Below are 16472 nucleotides of genomic sequence, written 5' to 3'. Positions count from 1 at the left end.
ACATCTCCTGGAGGGGAAGGTCCAGGCTGCCATGAAGGGCAACTTAACGGGGCCCGTTGAAGGGGGGGGGGCAGCACCCTGCCCTGTCCGTCCTGCTCTGCTCCGACAAGCAGGAGCAGAGCTTGCCCTGTGGTGGCGTGAACGTGAGGCTCTCGGCTGCAGACACGCGCAGTCTTGGCTCTTTTTTCCTCCAGAGAGGCCTGGGATTCACGAATAAATCTGAGATCTTTGACAATCCGAAACTGGTATGGGCCTTGTAGATTAAACGAATTACGTAGGGTTCAGTGTAAGTAATAGAAAACCCAACTCAAACTGGCTTCATTAATAAAGAGGATTTACGGGTTCATATCCACGGAAATAGTTTAGCTTCCTGGGTGTGTAATACAGTGGGTGACAAATGCCGCTGAGGACCTAGTTTCTTCTTGCCTCTCCTTTCTGTCTCCCACGTGTTCTTCTCAGGCTGACTCACCTTCTCGGTGGCAAGACGGCAGCCAACAGCCCCTGGAGCACGGTGCTTGCACACCAGTGCCCAGGGAGGGAGAGAAGCCTTGCTTCTGGAAGTTCTACCCAAATAGTGAGAAAGCTTCTTTCCTTTTTTCTCTGCTTGAGTATGCTCGGCCCAAGATGAGTCATAAGCTTACCCACCAAATGATAATATATCCAACGAATACTACTCTGCTGAATAATTGAGAGCGAAAGCTCATGCCCTTCTCCAAAGCCCAGGGTGATGCAGCTTGTGCCAGAGCACATGAACCGCACGGGAGACTGGGAAGGTGGGCAGGTGAGGACACGAGAGCAGAAACTGAGAGGAAGCAGCGAGTGCTGAAGAAGTTACCATGATACGCACTTCGAGATCCTGTCTCCGCTCTCAGGGCAGCCATGAGAACCTAGCAGGACACATAAATGTGCGATGTTATCAAAACTGTAACAGCGAGAACCGGGAGGCAAGCTTACCCAAAAGGCATTCAAATTCATAATTAAGAAAAAAATGCTGGCCAAGCAAAACCTGCAGGTGCAGGCCATTTAACAGACGAGGAGACCAAGAAGCCACAAGGGGAGATACTTGCCTAATCTTCGCAGCGCCCGATACCGAGCCGGGGTGTGCTTCCGCTAATGTATGTAATGTGAGCAGAAGAACGCGATGCCCCAGGAGGTCATCTAATTTGCCCAAAGCCACACAGCTCACAAGTGACCGGGCCAGGACTGGACCCAGGCCTGTGCAACTCCCGCACCTCTGTCCTCCTCTCCCAACGCCAGGGGGGCCAAATGGTGGCAGGAGCAGGAAGAAAAGCCCCAAGCAGCTAAGAGCTCTCTTCCCCTGTGTGTCAGTAAGAAGTTGTAGGAGACCATCTCATATCAAATTCTATGGGAGATAGAGCCAAAGAAACAAAAAGGGAAAAAGACTTCATGAAGCAAATTCTGTAAGTGATAAATCGAGTTGTCAGTGAATCTTGGGCAAGGAGGGGAAGATCCGTCTGCAGCGGAGAGAGGCTCCCAGGAAGCGCGGGGTCGATCCCACCTGGCTGGGCGAACGCCGGTGGCTTCTGGCATCCCGGCATCCCAGCAGAGCAGCAGCTTATAAACTCCGGTTCTAGTAGCTGTCAGATTCGGGGAGGTGGTGCAGGAAATGTGGGTCTTAGACCTGGCGGCACGATCATCGGAGACATTCACCTCTCTCGGAGAGGCAAGTCTGGGCTTGCTCCCCGCCCTCCCTCCATGCCATCTGCTGACTTCCAGAAGGTCAGGCATCACGGAGGCATCAGGAGACAGCACTGCAAAGGAAATGAAAGGGTCTGTGTGTTTCTAACCCGGTGCCTACTCCTTGTCCTGCTCCGTGTTGGTGCTCTCCGCTCTCCTGGCGCGGCCGCTCTCCATGGCCTTCACAGGTTAGCTGGCCGCTGAGCAGCTGGATGCCACGGGTCAGCCACACCCAGCCACGGGACCACAGCGCTGCGTCTTTAACCATACAATGTATGCTAGGAAGAGCTGGCCGGGCTGAGGAAGATTTCCAAACACGTAGTAGTCATAACAGAATGACTTGGTTGAACGTTTTAAAAAGACTGAGTCCTGGGTCCTGCCCTGGGAGATATTGAAGCAATATGTCCGGGGTGGGGACACGTAGCTGCTTTTAAAAATCTGGGGCTAGATGATGTGGTACCAGTGGACCAGGCTGGGGGCCGGTGGGCTGAGGGTTCCCAAGGCCCCTTCCCAGCTCCTGTGCTCCTGTGAGGCAGCCTGTCGTGAGCAGTATAAGAAATGCCATGGTAATGTCAGGTGCCCTGTACATTTCCTTTGCTGAATGCATGAATAAATCCTTCCGTAAGTCACATATATTAAATAACCTCAATAATCTAGAATGGTGAAGTGTCGAGGGACTGGGAAGCTCCCTAGAAGCTAAAAATCATTGTCATGTGTCAGTCAGCGAAATTAAACGGAGGCCCTGGAGTGTCGCTCATGGGGCCCCTGAGCTCTGTACACGGAACCTAGCTGGTCCCATTTCAGTAGAGACCTAGCAAGCCTGGTGTTCTGGCCTCCAAGTTCACAGCACACTGCAGTAGAAATTAAAAGGGCATGGGAGTTGTTGAATAAGACCCCAGTACCCTAGTTGCTTAATGGGTTTGGGGTTTCCTTTTGGGGTTATGAAAATACTTTGGAACCAGATAGAGGTGGCAGTTAATCAACTTTGTGCATACATTCAGTGCCACTGCATACTTCACTTTAAAATGGTTCATTTTATTTTTTGTGAATTTCACTCAGTAAAGAAATATCAGCTAAATACTAAAAAACAAAAAACTAACCAAAATAGTACCCTTAGGTTTGTAATAAGCGAAAGCGGACAGCTTGATGGGGAATAAAAGAACAAAGTAAAACACAGAACTAAAGTAGCTGAGAAGTTTGGGGCCGTTTCGTGGAAGGGCAGACAATTCAACCACTTCAGTAGGCCCTGAAGCTGTTATTATTGCAGGGAGTTCAAAAATAAACATGTGTTATATGGCTCAGCTCTGCCCCGCTTAGGAAGTCAGGAGTATCCTTTAAAAAAATGTCCTATGCAAAAATCTATCAAGTAAAGATTTTTATTGAGGGGGGAAAGCTTTTGGAGCCTGTGGTTTAGTTATCTGGAAAATGACTTTAACTGGAATAGTTCATTCACTAACAAGGCTGTTCACATGAAGCAAGAACCTACAAGGCCCGTTCCCATAGACATTATGCTAAAATCACTGCGCTCATTGCAGGACGAGGGTGTTGGGGAAGCACTGCTCCGTGGTTACGAGTTTCTGCTCGGGGCGTTGAGAAAGTTTTGGAACTAGATAGTGGTGACGGATGTACAAGATTGGGAATGCCACCGACTTGAACGCGTAAAAATGGTGACAATGGCAAAATATTGTTATATTTATTATATCACAATAAAGGACGTAAAAATATAATTTTTAAAACCCCATAATATGGGCCCCCCCCCAAAAAAGAACCTAAAGAGGGTCACTGTGATCTTGCCGATCAGACAGAAAGCAAAATCTAGAGGTAAGGTAGGTGCTAAGCAATATGTAACGAACACAAGGGGAAAGCCGCGTTTATTAAATTTATTAGGATCTTTTGAAGCCATCTGTGCGCTGTTTGACCCTCCTGTGAGGAGCAGCTGTTTTTATTCATTAGGAATGAGCAGATAGAGAAGTCATTACTCAATGTTCATCTCGCAGCTGGGTTTTGGACTGAAAGGCAGTTCTTATCCAACAACTTTGGCATCCAGCGTTTAAAGGTCTTTGTGTGAAAAGGTTGCATCGAGACTTGGAAAGTATTTCTATCTAGTAATGGCTTTAGCAGAACATCAGAGATATCTAGGAAGGCGAGCCTCCCCAGGTTGATGATTGGAGCAGCGTGCGTATTTGATTTTACTCCGGGGCCCTGAATTTGCGGGTCTCTGTCTACCCAGGAATTTTTATTAATTTCAGTGGAATATGGTGTAGCCGTGGGGAGCTGGCTTATTTCCTCTAAGTGCCAAGGCATTCATGGAAAATAAAAATCAAATCAGAGCTAAAACTTTAAATGTCATTTTAACAGAAGACTTCGATTTTACTGTGAGCAGCCCCTTTCAGGGCTCTGTTGACAGACGTATCGGTCAGGGTAACTTTACCGCACTGCGGTAATAAATTAGCCCTGGAATCTCAGTGGCTCAGCGCTATAAAGGTTTATTTCTTGCTCATGAAAATTCCACTGTGGGTCAGGAGCCTCTCTGGAGTTCCAGAGGACTCCCCAGGGTAATGGGACGACTTCACACTCCAAACTATTTCAGTCTTGAGCACTGACCATCTCGACCCATGGATTCCAGAGGGTCAAAGCAGGGGGAAAAAAACCAAGGGTCACATGTCAGTTTTTAAATGCTTTGGCCCCAAAGTGTCCCACAGCACATTGGTTAGAAATAGTCATGCAGCACTGGCTACCCGCAAGGGGGCTGGGAATTGTGAGGGACGCTCTCTGAGCGGTCAATGTCTCTGCACCACCAAGATGTGCTCTGGAACCCATCCAAAGCCCAGCCATTTAAGCCAGATTGGTCACGGAGGACAATAGGCACTTCTTCCATATATTTTAAATAATATATCACACCACCATCAGTTAATAATAGGCCTAGAAGACAGAGACCTGAGAAAAGTAGAGAAAGCATTGCTAGTGGGATTAAAACTACCATTAAGAGAGGGTACAGCCAGTTAAGAGCCAGACGAAGTGATGTGTGGTTTCTGCTCTGCCTGATGTCTGGGATATCCGTTCAGTTCCCTGAGCATCCTGAAGACCAGGTGGCCAGTGAGACGGGGCGCATCCACAAGCAGGGGGTCCATCAGATTACAGTTTATGTGAGGCATATCTGGGCTTCTGCAGAAATCTCCTGAATCTTCCCAACTGGCGTTGTGCTCTTGAATGCATTTCTCTTAATCCTCGTTTGTTCTCTCCCCTTTGTAGGAACGAAGTTTTTGGAGGACTGCCCCATACAGCCCCTCATTTCTCTCTATTTGCTAGTGGGTGGGATCATTGGAGCCTTAAAGGTTTGTAGTTCTTGCAGAAATGTAACTTACAGGCACCCTAGTATGTATCCTTTCATTGTTTGCTACTCTCAGGGGAGCCGGAACCACTCCCCCCACCCCTCCCCGCCCCGAAGCCCAGGCTTGTGGAAGCAACAGAGCAAGGTGGGTCCTGAAGTCGGCTTGCAGAGACGTGGATTTTTCCAGATGAGGCACAGTCACCCAGAGCTGGCCACCTTTGCAGTAGCTTCCCGCCCGCTGCCCTGAGTTCGATGTGCTGAGTTGTGGCTTTGGTCTGACAGCAGTTGACGCCAAGGAGTTACTGACTGCCAATTAATTTTACTTTTGAATCCAGCCAGTGCAATCTTGGCCTTTCTCTGTGCTTCTTTTTAAAAAGTTTCCCGTGAAGGGCAGTGGAGTTTGCAGCTAGTTCAAATGTATTTAATTTGAGCAGCTCTTATTTCTGTTTTGCTCCTCGTTCTTAATTGACTAGCACCGAATCCGTTAGCTGCAGTCATCAGTCAAACGTTAAACTCAGATGCTCAGGGGTAGGAGTGCTTCTCCGTGATTCTCGGCTTATGTCAGCGTAGGGAGCTGATTTGCTCATGGGTTGTATTGACATCTATTTTCGCAGGAAAAGTGACAGAAGAAAAAATATGGAGGGTCCTGCGTAGTCTGCAGTTAGGTTTCCAAACCCCTGGCCCACAGAAATGTCCCACCTGCCCAAAGCACGTCAGGTCTAAGGTATGTTAGGTCTGTCTCCATTTATCTGCGACCCTTCCCAACCGTCCACATCACCCTCAGAGCTTCCTGTATCCAAAGCTAGAACACACAAGCATCCATTTTTCCTACATGGTTTCATAAAAATGAAGTATAAGAGAAAACAATTAAGCACACTGTATATAAAATTTCATTTGGACCCACTGTCTGATTTCTTTGCCAGCTTCCTTCTGGAGCTTGGGGCCTTTAAGAGATGCTGGCTGGTGGCATGGGTCAAAATATTGATAGGGCATCCAAGGAATGTCTTCAAGGTGACTGCTGTCATTTGCAGCCAGAAGTCACTGGCTCAATTCACGGGAAACATGTCTGATCTGGGGCAAGTCCTCGGACCCTTTTGTGTCTGAGTTACTTCACTATGAAGTGCCCCCAGCTCCCGACAGCAGTCTGAGGGGCAGTGTTCTGGAACGTGCAGTAACACGTGGTCCCCCTACCCTTTAACAACATCCCTACGGGACCTGCTTGGGACTCTGTTTAGCTCCAAGGAAACCCAGAGGCTCTGTGCTCAGTGGGGCTGCCTATCCCCTGAGGCCCCGTGGTGTTAGGGGAAAGCTCTGATGGATTGAGTGCCATAGAGATGTTCCAAACAGGGCAAAGTTTTCAGCAGTAATTACCTCTGCTCGGCCCTCTCTCACTCGACTAGCTCATCAGCAGGCTGTGAACTGAAACTTTCCTGTGGAGATGTTACCATCCGTGGGGTCTGTTCCTCTTAACAACGGCAAACTTGGCCTTTATGAAGCCCGGCCCAGAACCCAAAGGTAATTTATTTTAATGAACAAACTCGGGCCCTAATAAACAGCATTGATTTTTTTTTCCCTGGCAATCTAAAACTGTTTGAAGCCAAATTAAATTTTTGTGCTCATCATGGCGAGGTAATCCGCAGCGAGTCCATAACCGGTAGAGCAACAGCAAGCAGATATACAGAACCCCCAGACAGAGAAGTCTGCGGGGGAGGCCAGTGCTTTGTATTTAACCCTCTCGAGACACTGCATCGCGATGCCCACCATCCTTTCCGAACTCCATCAGCGCCACAGTGTTGCATTTTATTGAAGAGAAAGCCGAGCAGCAGCGACTGGACATTTCCCAGGGTCACCAGAAAGAACTGAGAGTCACAACCCACTGGAAAGATCAGACGATGAATTCAGTAGTTTGTGTCCGTTAAAAAAAAAAAAAGCAGAATAGAAACTCTGGGAGTGCCCGGTAAGTATTGTGTGACACACACATACACGTGTGTGTTTGGGTACGTTGGCCACATCGTTTATCATCCAAACTGGGACAATTTGAGAGTACGAGGGGGGTCTACTAACAGTCCTGCCAGGAAAACAGCACAAACCACGACTTCTCTGAGCCAGCGAGGACACACAGTCCCCCAACTACTAGGTTGTGATGTAAAATGTATTTGTTACGGAGGGCCACGATAAAAAGAAAGGTTCAAAAACACTCATTTAGTGGCCATTTACCTACTTAACGCTCCACTTCATCTTCCAGTCGTCTACTGCTCAGTAAGGATGTCTAGCACCCGGTGAGCGCCTACCATGTGCCCTTAGTCCTCGTGATGCCTCTTGGAGGCAGGGACTTGTATCAGAAAGGATGTTGAATACAAGGCACACAAAATCAACCAACTCTAGGTAAGCTAAGAGGTCATTTACTGGAAAAGCTCACAACGGCAAAGGCTGGCGGAAGAGGAAGGAACCAGATGGCTCCAGAAAGCCTGGGCAGTGGGACCCACTTGCAGTTTCTCCTGGGGTCACTGTGCCCACAAAGCAGTCCTGGGAGGGTAGCCAGATCCATGGACTTGGGCGTCCTGCTGCCTCCGGCATGCTGAGAGTGTGGGGGAGGCGCTCTAGGGAGGGCAGATGCTGGAACTTTCTCCCCTGTACACGTGTGATGGGTGGGGGACACCCACGGGTTGGGGCCCTACCAGGAAGGAAAATGGGCTCTGAGTAACTGGAACCTGAGCTGTACTATCAGCTCCAGCTTACAGATGAGGAGACTGAGGCTTACAGGTTGCTGCTCTCGAGTTGACACTGAGTAAATGGCAGCGCTCGTGTGCCATCCACTCCTGCTCAACCTCAGCTGCCCTTCTCCGTCAAACCGTTTTTCTCCTGTTCCCCAAATCCAACACCCTTCACCCTCACCACATCACTTCTGCTCCAAGGAGGTCCCTCCCACCTCTCCCTGCCCACAGGAGGCCAGAGCATGCACCCTCCTCCAGGAAGTCCTCCTTGGATGAGCCAGCTCCATGCAGGTGGCTCTCTGGACCTCTCTGAGCCTTCACTCGCCTTTTCTTATGGAAATATTCTGCCTCCCAGCTGGGCTCTAAGTCATAGTTCTAGAAAACCTGGGCAGCGTCGCATTTTCCCAGTAAAGAGGCCCTCCAACCCAACATCCTTTGATTTAAACATCTGGGGAGGGTGGTGTAGACAATGGCCACAAGTGTGGACCGACACCCATCTCATCCTTTTTACCCACTGTGGACCTGGCTGAAATGACTTACCTTCTCTGCTGCTTAGTGTCCTCATCCATGAAGCAGAGATGATAATACACAGCTCCACGGTTAGTGTGAGCACCTGTAAATTCCACCACCCAGAGAAGATCACCGCTGACATTTTGGCCCCATGGCTCCAGCCGGGGTGCTCCGAGGCACCCACTTACGTAATGCAGCTCCCCTGGGAGTGTTAATTGAGAAGGTGCTCATGAGGCACTCACTCCGGCATGGGGACCTCCCTCTGCACAAGGCCCATTGCCAGAGACACTGTCACCATTGCGCACAGACCCCCCAGGTGAGTCAGTCTCACCTGTCACTCTTCACCCCCAGGCTCTGATCCTACCCTTCTATAGGTCCCCACCACCTACACTTGCATCCGGAATTTAAAATGTGACACGTCCAAATCTGACATCACCATCCACCTAAAGGCACAGCTTGGGCTCCTCTGCCTCTGTCTCTCTTGATATGATTACCCGCTCCACTGCCCCGGCAGGGAACCCTGTTTGCTCCATCTCTTGGCTCTGTGCTGCCCCCTCGCCAATCTGCCACACTGTCGGTTACTGGAAGATTTTTTCTGAAGCCCAGTTCTCCATGGGTTAGGGGTGCCATGAGGTTGGCCTTGGGAGAGGTGGGGAGCTTGGGACTCTGGGAGAGAATGGATGAGCCGTGTAGGTCTTCGGGAAGCATGAGAGATCAAGTTGCTAGACAGAGGGAAGACAGGGACCTGGGATTCCTTGGCGAAGATGACCTGTGGTCTTCTGTGGGTGCATCTTCAGACGAAGCATCTGGAACTGAAACATGTGAGTGCCATTGGAGCCGAGTGGGGTGGTGGTCCTTCGTGAAATAAAATGAGAGCAGTGTTTCAAAGCAGTATCAGGGGAGCGAGGATCTATCCACTGGCGTGAGAGGGTCTTTGTCTCTCTACGAGGAATTAGCAAGACTAACGCTCAAAGGACAAGGGTCTGTGTTCTTGACTGGATGGATTCGTAAGGACAGGAGGACACACTTGTGCTTCATGGCCCTGCTTGGAATTGCAGATCCCTGGAGGTGGTCAGTGGAAGCATCCAAGACAAGTAATTATCTGTTTATGATCCTCTTGCTGAAGGCCTGGAGCTCCAGGAAAATAAGGACCAAAACTGACTTTGGATTTGGAGGCATGGAGGGGTGGGTCAAGGCACGGTCCCATAGCATCTGGAACAGAGTGGGCCTGTCAAGTGGCCTGGAGGTAGCAGGAAAGCCTGCTGGGGGTTCCTCACAGGGCAGAGGGTCCAGCATCAGGACCAGGCATCCATGTTACAAAGTCATGCGTGGTGAAGTGTGCTAGGACAGGAGAAGGGAAAGTCTGTCCACCTGGCTTCCGGTCGTCATTGCACAAGACAGTGACTGGATAGACACAGTGAACTGGGGGTGAGAAGACGGTGGGACTCCAAGGCAGAGCAAAGGGCACCCGTGAAGTGCGAGCCACGTGTTGTGACTGAGGAAAGTGAGCAAGAGGGACGGGGAACCAAACACAGCTGGACCTTCGTTCTAGTGCGGAAGGAATCACTGGAGGTATAACCAGCATCGCAGCTTTGCTGGGCCAGGTGAGAAGCAGGGAGCATCCCAGGTTCCTGGCTTGGGCCATGTCACCAAATGAGGGGAATATGGAAGATAACAAGTTCTGTTGTTAACATACTCGGCCAAGGGCCCTACTGTACTCAGTGGAGCTTCAGACGATACTCTGAAGTGTTGGGGGAAGTTCTGGAAGGAAGCTGCAGACTTGGGTGCCATCAGCCTATATGCGGGTGAGGTCAGGGCCTGGGCCACATTTGAGGGTCACCAAAGAGGGAAGCTACTGGAAGAGGCAGTGACACAGAATGGTCTGGGGGAAAGGATGCCAGCTTTGGCTGAAGACAGACCTGGTGATCGACTGTGGCTCTTCCACTTTTTACACACGTGACCTTGCTTTTAGGCCAAGCTCCTTAAACTTCCTGGTCCTTAACTCCTTTGTTTCTAAAGTGAGGAAAGTAACGTGCGTTCCATAGGGTTGTTTTAAGCAAGACGACGTGCCTAAAAGCATTTAGTGTCTGCATTGCTCAGTTCCGGCTGCCAGGACAAGGTGTCACAGATCCGGTGGCTTAAATGACAGACATTCAGTAGCGGCGGGGAGGAGAGGGCACTTCCAGCTGATGACCACAGGCAGGTCTGTGGCCATGGGAGGGGGAGCAGGTCACTGGAGCCAGGAAGGCCAAGGATGACCTCAAGGCCGATTAAGCCAACCAGAGCAACAGCGAAACTCTGGGTGGGGAGATGAATTTCAGTCAACCAATCCCTTGTCCAAAGCAGCTCACACATCTCGAAGGCGAATGCCCCCAGGGAGGCTGACTCAGGACTGACGCCTTCATTCTCGCCAGTTCTAATTCTTCAAAATTCAATTTCACTCTTCGGTGGCATCTCCAACTCATAATAAATCTCTCTCTCTTTCCTTTTCTCCCCTACCCTCTCTCCCCTCTCCTCCCCCTACTTTGCTGCTCTGCACTCTGACCCCTTGCTCCCTGCCACAACCCCGGTGTCTCTCCTGCTGTCCGACTGCAGCAGGATGAGGCGGCTTCTGTCCAAGACCATGGTGATCGACGGAGACGACGAGGACTATCCCTGGAGGCAGAACGCGCACGCCTCAGCCTCTTCCTCTTCCTCTGGTTCGTTCTGGGAAACTACTGGGTCTTTTCCGTTTACCTGCCTGATTTTGTTCCCCCTTTCCAGCAGCCTCAGGATTACTGTGGCAAACCCCTGTACCTCTTTGCAGGAGGGGTCCTCGTGCTCAGCCACACGGTGCTGGTCACCTGGTCCTGGGCAGGGGTTGTGCCTACGTGCGGTCTAGGGGGAGATGTGTGGTCCACAAAGACTGAGAACCACCCCTCCGGCACACACATGCACACACTCACACACGCACGCACGTGTATATTCAAGTACACATACAGACACGCTCACACACGCATGCACATTTGCAAAGAAAGGGCGTACTGGAAAGGTAAGATAAGAAACCACCAAGATGCACTGCGTCTTCTAGAAGACCAAAGAAACTCTTGCCTCCCTGGGCCTGGGGGAAGCCCAGTGGCTCTTTTCAGGGTGGGACTTTTGTACTCCTGAGTTCATAGAGGGATTTTTTTATTTGAAGGGATGAAGTAAGGTGAGGCCAAGAATGGGACGCTTTTGAATCACACGCAGTTCCAAGGACTGTCGCAAGAGCAAGGTCTGTTGTGGTTACTGTTGCTACTGCTGTGTTGTCATCCAGCCACGGGCAGCCTCAATTATGGCAAGGTATGTCTTTCAAACAAGACCTAACTTAGCTTCCCTTTGGTGGCTTTGTTATGAAAAGGAGAAAGATGCTCTCGTTTAATGACTCCAGGTGTCTTTGGGGAAAGTTAAGGAGCTCTCTCTCCCACCCCCAAATCAGCTGGGTTTGATCTGACAGGTAAGGGCATCCCGAGGGCAGCTGTAAAGGCCGCCAAGGTCAAGGAAGTCGGTCTCCGCGGGGCTCTGGTCTGGCGGGAGAGCCTGGCATCGCGGAGAGGCCTCGGGTGGCGCTACTGCAAGTGCTCTGCTTGGCCTGGCTCGGCTTCTTTCCCCGGTTATCTGCGTACATCTCTGTGATTTGCTGATGGCGTAAACCAGTTTTGTGTAGGTTCTGCCGGGCTGTATGTGGTGGGGCTAAGGTGGGTGTTTTTTGGTCCCTGGGTTTAAATACTCTGTGGAAGCCAATCTGCTTAATATCAGGTTAGGGTCGGGAAGGACTTTGCAGATCCATTTGTCTGGAAGTTCAGGATGACACCAAGAGCAAACACCAACACCTCTTCTCGCTGCCGTTGTTAGGAGTGACGTTCCTGGGAGCTGTGGGGCCACGTCGGTGTGTCGGAGGGGAGCGCCCATGCTTTAGAGTTTCAGAGGAAGACTCCTGGGGCCGGTGTCCGCCCCGGGGGGACAGTGGCACCCTCACAACTGTGCTTCTGTCTCAGCCATATGCAGAGCCGCTGTATGTTTATGTGGGGCTGAACCACTTGCTTGCTTTTAAGGGGCAGTGGTGGCCGAGGGAGGGCTTCATCCTCAACCCCTCAGTGGCCACAGTGTGGGCTCACTCCTCTCAAATGGCTCATCAGAAGGCTCGCTCCTCTCTGTGCTTGAAGAGAAAAGGACCTGTGAGTCCTGTGGAGAGTTCACGTTGAGTTTGGGCATCTGTCACCTGCTGTCACTTTTGGTCCCGGTGCCTCCTAGGTAGGAAAGAGGGTGTTGGATGCGCCCTCTGCTGGGCAAAGGACAGAATGCCCTTATTTTGCCCCTGGCCCTCGGGGACTGCTCGGCTTTCATTTCTGCCTGAGCCACGGAAGACCACAGGGAGCACCACTTGAAGTTCCTGCCCTCCTCCGTGATGCCCGAAGCCATTCTCACTGTGCCCCATGTCACTCTTTCCATGCTGGGGGCTCAGACACTGGAGCAGGCAAGGTGGTCCATGGGCAGCCCCTTCCACCCTGCTTTCCCTAGGTGATGACTCACCAGTCCGTCCCAGTCACTTAGCTCCTGTTTGGACACAGGTGAACACAGCTGAAAGCCAACAGAACGCCTGTGTGTGCTCACTCCAGGCCGTATATCAACCAGCACGTCACTTAAAATCTCTGACCCTGACTCCTGAGCAGGACTTGAAAAGAATGTCCAGGCTCCCACCTAAAAAATCAGACAGGCCTGTACAGTTAGGGCAAAGCCAGACTCTGTATTTGCGGAGGAGAATGGCCCGGCAGCCCACTGCAGAGGCAGGCTCCCTCCGTGCACAGGGGCCCCACCACCGGCTTGGGCACCTCCAGCCAAGGATGGCACATGGTGTTGTCCTCTCCTGCCAGCCACCCTCACAGCTGTACGGGGTGTTGGGAATGACTCTGGGGCTCTACTGAGACTCAGCAAGAAAATGTGCTGGGACTGAGGAGCCGTGCCCTTCTGGGGCATGGGAGGGGGGAGGCACCAGCCGTGTCACGACTGGCAACGCCACCCATACAGTCCTATTGGGGGTAACCCTGGCGTTCTGGGGAGTGAGGAAATAAATGGAGGTTCTCCCGCTCACATCTCAGCACTGTCCTCACCTCACAGTGGCGCTGAAAGACTTTATTGTGCCCTGGTGAGTGACTCACAGGAGGAGTCTGGCCACAGAGATTGTGACAAGGTGAGGATGCCCAAGGGAGCGTATCACTGAGTCCTCTTCATCTGTGGGCACTGAGGACCTGAGCTCACGCACCCCACATTCCTCCCACACACATGCTTCTGACACTTTGTTGCTGGGGCCTGGGCAAAGGTGGAAAGAGCTTATGAAAAAAATCCTTTAAAAAATCATAAAACTGGCTGTTAGCAACCCGCAGATATTGGCTGGTGCTTTGGGGACAGCAGTAGCCAGGTCTCAGATGTTGGAGATGCCTGGGCTCTGATAGGCATGACTATCCCCAGAATGTTGCAGAAATCTCTATCTTGGTATACGTGATACCTTGCCAAATATGCTTGTGAAAGTGGCAAAATACCCCCTTTGCCAGAAATGGCTTGGTGGAAGGATTTATTTCCCGCCTTCATTCCTTTCTCTATTTATATTTATATCTTGTTTCACAACAAATTTGGAGGGTTTTTTTAATGCGGTATTGGGACAAAAAAATTAAAGGAAAATACATAGTAAAAAAAAATAGAACTATAGAAAAAACTAAGATGATTACAAAACAGGAGTTCTCAACCTCCTTTTCCCCCTAACCGACACACTAGATTCTCACCCCAGAGGGAGTGGTGAAGAAGAGTGATCGTTCCCTTGTGTACCTTGCCCCCCACTTTGCAAAGGATAGTAGTGGTCATAGGCCCTCAATAATGACTAAAACCTGACCTAAATTTTTGGCTTTGAGTTTCTTTGCCACCAGAGAGGTAAGGGAAATATGATAATCAACTATGCACTGCACAGTTTCCATGGAGTAAAAAATATGCTCCCTCAGGAGAAACGTGGGTTAAGTCTGAAAGACCATATTCCGGTGCGTCCATTCATCAAGGGAACATGGAGGCATTCGGTGGGTGACGTCTTCAGCATGCTATATAAATGCACCTGCAGTCTATGAATTATGATTTATTAGGGCGTCCTTCAGTGATGGTGAGGCGGTTATGACAAGGCACATGTCAGAAAAGAAGTTCTGGGCCAAGGCAAGCGGTGCACGACTACGGTTCTCTTAAGGTCTGGCTTAATCCAGAAAGGACCTTCAGATCGGCTAGGAAGTGATCAGCTGCATGTCCTTGATGTGATTCCCTGTTAGGGTCATTTCCTTCATTGAGGCTTTTTGATAGAAGATGAGCATGAGACGTTCAGAGTCATAATCCAGAGCCCTGGAGTGTAGACATTCCACACCGATGTTAAGTGGACAGCACGTACCTGCAGAATGAAAGCACCTAGCCAAGAGTGGCCCAAAAAAGTCAGCCCTCCCTCCTTTGCAGGAATGGTATTCTGGGGAAATTAACACTGTAACATATGAACTTTCCAGATGTTATGAAAAGTCAAAGACCAGATCCATACAACTAGAAGGGATAATCAATTATTCCAAGAAAAGACTGCAGCAAATATAAACTATCCATTGAAGTCATTTATTTTCATTTGTACATTGGGCATCATGGTAAAAACCCTACTGTCCCTATTCTTCGCCTGAACCTATAGAGATGGCAGCTGAAAGCGGTAAAAATGGAACCCTTTCACTGGGGTCAACCACACCGTGGTTCACAGACCTCAGTGAACCATCAGAACTACCCAAGTGTTTGTCTACAGTGCAGACCCACCGTCCCCAGAGATTCGGATTCTGTGGGTCAGAGAGCCACTCACGTGCCCTCGGGCCACACAGGAGTCATAGGCTGACCCAGGACTGTTCCATCTTGGTGGTGACCGTGTGGGCAGTATGGTGCCACTCTTAGTATTTCATGTTATTTCCATCTGTTTTAGCATGAGAAGAAGCAAAGCGGTCAATAACTTTCATTTTTGTATAAACGGATCTTGTGCTTCATTTCCTTGTGGGCATTTTTCATTGTCGATGAAATATACTTGGAACACTTGTTCCTCGGCGCTTTCCCTGAATACCCAGGGGGAGATAATCCTCCCAGCCTGGGGACGGTTCTCTTGTCCTTTTTCCAGTGGGATTACCATGGGTACAGATTGTACACAGGAGCCAACAACCATCAGGGGCCTGTTCGAGGCAAATCGTGCTCCATAAAACTCCTCATCCTTAGATGGGCAAATGAGTTCCTAGTGGATTCTAGGAAAATGAATTAATAGAAAATCCTTTTGATTCTAGTGGTAATTTCTTTTTTTATGAGTATGGAGCTAAGAAAAAAGCAAATCTCTCTTTCATAGAGATCAAATTTCAATAGTTCACTTTTCAGGTCAGCCTGGTACTGTAGCAGCCAACTTATCCTGGCCATCGTCGGGGACAGCCTTCTGCTCTTGCTCGCAGAAGGGAAACGGGAGGTGGGTGTTTCTCAAAGGCATCTTCTCTTGTTTTCTCTAGAACACATTCTTGGTTAGATCAGGTCGCTTTTAAAATTTACAACTTTCTTACTGCGTTGTGTGGAAGCAGAGTTTCAAAGGCAAAGAGAAGGCAGCGCGTACTTTCCGCAGAGCGGGCGTGGCACTCAGGGATTGCACAAATGGCAGGTTCAACAAAGGGCCCTAAAGTCTCCTGACTCAAAATGTGTCTCTGTTCTGACTGCCTTCTTTTCACCCCATTGGTGAGAGCGGGGTCCCTCGCCCTAAATAGTAGGAGATGTCCGAACACACCACAGTTGACCCTGGACAGATGTGAATGATGGTAGGTTATTGGTCACATGTCTTCCCAGCCCAGGGGGAGGAGGGCACAGCACGCGATGCAGGGACCCAGGGAGGCTGTACACAGGAACAGAGCGAACAACCAAGGGCACGCAGGAGCCATGCTCTGTAGTCATGAGAGGCTGGGGTAACCTCTGGTTCTGGTGGGCGGATGTGACTGGCCTGTTTGAATCACGTCCAGGGTGCGGCCAGTTGCATGGGGGAGCTAGCAGGTGGGAGCCTTTCCTGATGGGGGCCAGGGGGTGTCTCTGGTCAGAGCAGGGAACTCATGGTTAGTCCTCTGAGCCTCGATGAGGCTCAAAGATGTCAAGGCGGCTCGTGAAATCTGGGGCTTTCCAGTACA

General features: G+C 50.3%; 1 protein-coding gene across 1 annotated transcript; it reads left to right on the top strand.

Annotated features, from left to right (window-relative positions):
• Positions 1 to 1810: 1810 nt before the first annotated feature.
• On the top strand, positions 1811 to 11162 carry TMEM272 (transmembrane protein 272; the record flags this gene model as incomplete). The annotated part of the gene is given in 5 exon segments (XM_045796750.2): positions 1811 to 1886; positions 4951 to 5032; positions 10822 to 10925; positions 10928 to 11092; positions 11095 to 11162. Coding segments are annotated over 5 exon segments (495 nt in total), but the record flags the coding sequence as incomplete, so codon positions are not given.
• Positions 11163 to 16472: the final 5310 nt, after the last annotated feature.

This window comes from Ursus americanus, chromosome 10 (assembly GCF_024610735.1).
Source record: "Ursus americanus isolate L20-20 chromosome 10, mUrsAme1.1.p, whole genome shotgun sequence".
In the NCBI taxonomy this organism is placed as follows: Eukaryota; Metazoa; Chordata; class Mammalia; order Carnivora; family Ursidae; genus Ursus; species Ursus americanus.
The sequence above is the reverse complement of the archived record's forward strand: the minus strand, read 5'-3'. Positions and strand labels throughout refer to the sequence as shown.